A 6,165-nucleotide genomic window follows, 5' to 3' on the forward strand; every position below is an offset into this window, starting at 1 on the left:
TTGTGTTCTGTATAGTCCCTCCAGGGTCACTCCCACCAAGGTGCCCTGTGTGGATCAGCTGTGCCAGAACAACCAACTCTGCTTCCTGCGGGAGACAGCACTCAAGTGCACTGAAACTCCTCCTTGAGTTAGATTCAACGCTGACCACCAGTCAAACCTCTGAACCACATACAACTGAGTTACTCATAACGTACACAACTGCATACGAGAGACCGGCAGAGGTGACGCCGTCCAAAGAGGGCATTTAACGCTACCAACGCTCTAAAGCCGTGTTACACATCGTATTGAACAGATTTTTCTCCACTCCAATTGCTTTGGGGAAGTATACACTATTTGCAGCAGACATTAAAAATCCTCAAGACAACATAATAATATATATATTTTGGCAAGCATACTGAGCCACGCCCCTCAGGTTAGCTTGCCTATGGCATTTTTAATCTCACTATCTTATAAACAGTGCAAATTAGTATGATTCTAAACATCCTAGCCATAGCAGAATTTATTTATTAGCTATAACAGAACAGGAGAAGCTGTTGAAGGGCAAGAGGTAGAAAGCACTGACCCATCTCTTGCCCGACTCCTTTGAGTTAGTGTTCCGTAACATTTGCTCCTGAAAGGATTCCAACAGCTTTCCACAGTCATCTTTCTCCTTTACCCATAAACACCACCAGCAGTCAAGTATATATTTACAGTTTGTGCGCACACGCACGCACAATTAATGGCAAAACGTTTTCCACGAGCAGCTGGATTTCAGTTAGGAGATGGATGTAACCGAAACATCACCCCGGTTCCGTTATCCATGTTCAAACGGATCCATCTGCGAAGGCAACTATAAGCTTACAAATAGCAGATAGAGCTTTGTTTTTTCTGAAGTAGGAGGGTGAGTTCTTTTTGTAAAAAGACAGTGCTCTTGAAGAGCCCTTAAATTTGCGTTCAGCAATGGCCATTCAAGTGATAAAAATGCTCGTATCCTGGTAGTACAATCACAAGTAGTGATCCTAAGGCACATCAGCCACGTGCATATGCAATAATGCATTGGTTTGCTTTCAGACAGGAAAAATTGCATTAGCTTTGTCTGCATTTAGTTCGCACAAGAGTTTGTTTTTAGATGAAGAGATTCCCTGAAAGGTCACGTTATCACAAAAGTTACCAAAAGAAAGAAAATTTAACGAGTAGTAAAAATATTTTTGGAGTACTAACACCAATAAAGTCCGATACATAAAACGCAGTGCAAATTCACAATACACTTATCCATCACCTCCATCACTTCCAAGGGTTTTCAACCCTCGGAAAAAAAGTTGGCACCTGATAAGTGTAAAATATACCTGGTTGGTTTTATTAAACGTTAGCAAAACTAATTTGAGAGTGTTTGAATTTCTGTGTAGCAGGCTCAAAGTAGGGATTTCTGTACTCAGTCACCACCCTGGTAGCCCCCACCCACTTGAGATCTTTCTAGGACACAAATCAGTTCTACAGCAGACACGTTCAGCATTCAGGTACAACGGCTGCCATCCAAATACCAGCACTAATAGCACAGCAAAATTACTTTGGAACGAGTCATAATTAACCATGCTTATACGAAGCTTCAGAGAAAATAATACCAAGGAAAGATATTACACTATTTTTAAAAAAAAACACATCCTGTACCATCACTAGATTACAGAAAAAACACACTTTGCGAACAAATCCAACGCACATGGCTTCACAAACCCCCCCACGGACAGAAACTTTCCAGATGTACACTGGGGAATTGGTTCAGACACCGGTAACGCTGACCAACCTTCTGCTCTTTGTCTTCAGAAGGCAAAACGAGCCAAATAACCATATTTTCAGAACAGAGCGCTTCCTGTTATGAGCTTAATTTCAGATTAGTATTTGCTAGCAACTACCGCACTCCAGAGGAAATGATCAGGGGACAGTGGAGGCCTTAGGTAAAGCAAAAAAAGGGAAGGTGTTCTCTTTTGACTGAAGCTGTTTTGACTTCCCAGCAGTGCAGTGCATTCTCAGACAGCGATATGGGAATGTTCTGAGATAATGCAGGAGCTACGATGGATTCTGGACTGGGAGTTTCTTAAATTACCACGAACGAGTTGAAAGTCATGGCTGCAAAGGTGGGTCACGAACTCACGGACACGTTCTGCGCAAGCAACAAGCATTAAGGTTGGCCTCCCGCAACACAAGATTAAAATACCAACATGCGTCTGCACCTGGGGCTTCAAGAGTCAGGCTAAGAGGGAAATCTGAGCTCCCCTCAAAAGCCTCCCCTCCTCCAGTGGCGTAAGTCGTCAAGAACGGATTATGTAAGATGCAAACAGCCACCCCGGAGTTCAAGATGCTTTTCTGTTTTGCCTGCTTGCAGAGAAATGTGAACTGTAAATCCCAGAGAGGTACACATGCCCCAAACTGCCAACCTAAAGGAAATGGGAAAGTCAAAAATAGTTCTGCCAAGTGAGGGACAAAAGGAAATTGTGGATCTTCAAGTGGGCAATTACATGACGTGAAGACCCAGTATCCAATTAAGAAAATACCCTGTGTAGATTCCTGGAATTGCATGATATCAAAAGCTAAGCACCTGTGTAAAAAAACCACTTCTGTATCCAAGGTGTGGAAAACTGTAAGAAAGAGTCTCCATAGGCAATGAAATAAAAACGCCTGGTAAAGTTTCTATAAAACTCTAAACTGGCTCTACAAACAGTTTAGTTTAATTTCAAGAGACCAGGACTTTCAAGCTCTTTAGGAGTGGGAGGAGCGTGTACTTTGATTATGAAAACTCTAAGCTAACAACTGAAATGTAGAAATTAAACTCTTGTAACTTTTACTGTCTAAAAACCATAGAACATTTTCTGCCAAGAGCTTCAGCTCAGCGAGCTCTGGAAGCGTTCTGCGCCTGGCCACGAACGCCGCTGCCTGGGCACCCTGCAAAGGGTGCTGACGCAGCCCACTGCAAGCCTCTGCCCAGTATCCAGATGTGCTTGTTACTATCCAAACACTGGCACTGACGGAGAATTCTTCAGAGAGACAACCAGCCCCCAGTTCGCCCCACATACATCCAGCTGCGATGGGAATACATCCCAACAGACCAGGATGCTGCCCTACCACCACTGAAGAATTCAGAGCATGATTTGATTTGCAGTGTCCGGAACACCACTGTACGCTGCAAACACAACTGGCAAAACTTAGACCCTATCGCCTTCCTAGAAAAACCTTGTCGTCAACTGATACTTGAAATCAAAAACAATCACATTTACCGAACGCAATCGCAAACCTCTGCGCCACAGCTCGGATTCTGTGCCCCACTGTGCAAAATCCAGAGGCTTTCCACTGCCTACAGTAAGTCTCTGATGGGGAGGAAAAGGAAATATAAGCACCAATACATAAGTTAGGCGCACCACAATATTCACTGGAGGATAAAGCCGGGATGTGGTGGAAGGCGAGGTGGTCTTTGGGGAAGAGCTGGAGGATACTGTGGTACAAACTGAGGTGGGTATCCCGGCTGTGCCATCGGACCTGCAGACTGAACTCCTGGGCGAGGGGGGAGAGGAGGATACGGAGCACCTGGATAAGAAAGAGCTGGTCCTGAACTCACGGCTGCAGTAAACGGAGTAGGAAAGCGTCCTGCTGGGACCGAAGAAGGCGGAGGGGGCGGTATTCGTCGGGGCACAACTGAAGGAGGAGTGTTTGCATCCGAAGCGTAGGAATCTTGAGGTGCGGGTGTTGTCTCGGATGCTCGTGGCTGGGCCGGCGGCTGAGCCTGTGGAAGTCTCTGTCCCTTCAACACCATTTCTTGGAGCTTCTCAATTTTCACACGGCGGAGGTGAGCCAGTTTGCGCTTGCTCTGATACTCATCAATGAAGGAATCCAGCGGTATTTCACCATCAAGAAATTTTTCTGCCATGTTCTGTCAAGTATGGAACAACCTTTTAGAAAGTGGCACACTGCAAGGGAATCTTAATGGCTTATATCCTAAAAATAGCGTCATTTTGCCTGTGATTTTCCAGCTTGCGTACGGAAGATGACTGGCACGCTAAGAATTCTGAGCAGCATTTTGAATTAGTTATTACTCAGAAGCACTGGGAGTTAAATATAATTTTTGCTTAAATTTATACCGAAGCAACAGCAGTAAGAACATCTGAATCTCGCTCTGAACATTCCTCCGCTCGTCAGAGATGGGAACAAATCAAGTCCAACAGCTTTCCAGACTGCCAGCTAAGCTGAATTACAGTTCAGCACTGCCTGCAGTGCCAACAGAAGCACTGAGAATCCTGTGAGCCTCAGTACAGAGAGGCAGACTGTTGCTAAGCCAGGTTACTGCTCACGCTTACTTACTTACGGCTTCGGGGGATGTTTAATAATTGAGTAGTGACCACACATCTAATCACACAATACAACTTGTCCTGGGAACGCCTTTTTGTGATCACAACCCAGGGCCAACAAGCTGACTTTTCCCCCGATGCTAACATGCTATTGCAATCCTAATGGAATATTTCACCGGAAATGCTGGAGAAAAGCCAGTGCAGGCACCGTTTTTCATTAGGTTACTGACTGACATTTGTAATGGATTAATACATACACCAGGCAAACACCATTAAAAATAAGATTCCATGTTTATAGGCTAGGAGTTTGAAGGCAATGCCAAGGAACTCTGAGTTTGGCTTTCTTTCCTGAAAAGGAGTGGTTTCCCTCTTAAACTGCGAAGATGTAAAGGGTAAAATATTACTCAGGTAAAAAAATTCTCGCTGAAACCAAATGATTGTTCATTGAAATTCAAAGCAGAGACCTGACCATGTTCTTAAAAATATCCCTTTAGACTAATACATGTTCAACAGTGCAGCTACGTGCACCAAAAGCCTTCCGCTTCGGGTGTAAGCACCAGCACTGAAGCATACTGCCATTACCTCCGTGTCTTCCTCAATCTTAGCCCCCTCGGTCTGAAGCAGCGCCAGCAGCGTCTCCAGCGAAGCATTACTGGATTGTCTGTCTGCAAAGGCACAGAAAGGGCAGTAAATGACAGCAGGCTCCAAGCAACTTCTAACTGAAGCTACGCAGCCTCGGCAGGCACGAGTTTCTACGGCACGTATGTACAACTAGCATAATCCTTGTTTGAGACAGGATGATCTAGAGTAAGAAAATTTATCACATAATTTAGGAATATTGTCAGAGTGCTAAAAGCTGAAATTTAATTACAATTATATATTTGTAATATTGAAAGACAAAGCACTTGAGCAGGTGCAGTGTCAGACACACAATACTTCATAATTCAGTCTGAAATGAGAAAGTTAAATGAAGTATTCCGTTTGATTTATGGTTAAACACGGAAAATCCAAGTTACATTTTGCTTTTTAGCAAGGTACACAAATATGTTCATTCAGAGAACAGTAGGTCAACAACAGGTAGGTAACCACACCATGACAGAAAGAGTCTACTGATTCATAAATCATGAGAAGCATGATCTATTTCAGAACTACATGAACATGACATTTCATTTTGTACCCTAATTCACACAGATGAAAATGAGACACCCAAAAAGCGTGCTACAGATTCACATTCATTCAGAAAACAACAGCAGATCATAAATCGGCAGCAGAAAAGGTTACCTAGTTTTGTTTTCTTTATCTGGTATGCTTCAAAAAGAACTTGCAGCTCTCGATATTTTTCAGTCAAATTTGATTTCAAAGACTCCAGCTTCGGCTGGTACAAAAGATTGCCTTCTGCCAGGCTGCGGTTGCTGGCGAGAGTCATGTCCTTGTTGTGCTGAACATTCTGGGCCTGAAAAAGAAAAAAAGGGTGTGTGAAACGTCAGTGACCATATTAAGCAAGACTAACAGTTATTTAGATAATGTAAGAATTTCAAAACTTCTAAATAGGCACCTAAAGTAAGCTCTCTGTAAAAATTAGCCCTATGGTATTGGACCTGCAACTACTAACAATACTGTGGGACGTTTTCTGGACAGTGGGAACGTCTACTGTTTTGGTGGGTATGGTCTGCTTCAGCGACTGCGCTTGTTTCCCATAATCTCTCTTTTTTGCTACGCAAAATCCTTTCTCACAAACTGTATTTTTACTGCTCTACCAATGTACTATTTTACCAGCATATCATCTAGAAGGAATAAGAAGTTCTCTGCCACAATCAGTACGCTGAAAACATCTAAACTGAAAACGGACCAC

The 6,165-nt window shown here is 43.5% G+C and overlaps 1 protein-coding gene across 1 annotated transcript; it reads right to left on the reverse strand.

Annotated features, from left to right (window-relative positions):
* Window positions 1–3,260: 3,260 nt before the first annotated feature.
* VPS37B (vacuolar protein sorting 37 homolog B (S. cerevisiae)) lies at window positions 3,261–5,762 on the reverse strand. The gene is made up of 3 exons (XM_010160638.1): window positions 5,595–5,762; window positions 4,896–4,978; window positions 3,261–3,898 (listed from the first exon to the last, which is right to left on the reverse strand). Exons 1-3 carry the CDS (start codon window positions 5,737–5,739, stop codon window positions 3,398–3,400), a joined length of 729 nt encoding a protein of 242 aa, XP_010158940.1. The 5' UTR covers window positions 5,740–5,762; the 3' UTR covers window positions 3,261–3,397.
* Between the last annotated feature and the right edge of the window lie 403 nt (window positions 5,763–6,165).

This window comes from Eurypyga helias, unplaced genomic scaffold (genome assembly GCF_000690775.1).
Source record: "Eurypyga helias isolate BGI_N326 unplaced genomic scaffold, ASM69077v1 scaffold9061, whole genome shotgun sequence".
NCBI lineage: Eukaryota > Metazoa > Chordata > Aves > Eurypygiformes > Eurypygidae > Eurypyga > Eurypyga helias.

Bases quoted from the DNA above. Each gene is read 5' to 3' on its own strand.
- VPS37B (XM_010160638.1), bottom strand. From the start codon at position 5,739: ATGACTCTCGCCAGCAACCGCAGCCTGGCAGAAGGCAATCTTTTGTAC. The intron at 4,979-5,594 runs GTAACCTTTTCT...GTGCCTTTGCAG, and splicing joins GATAAAGAAAACAAAACTAG to ACAGACAATCCAGTAATGCT. The intron at 3,899-4,895 runs GTAATGGCAGTA...CATACTTGACAG, and splicing joins AGATTGAGGAAGACACGGAG to AACATGGCAGAAAAATTTCT.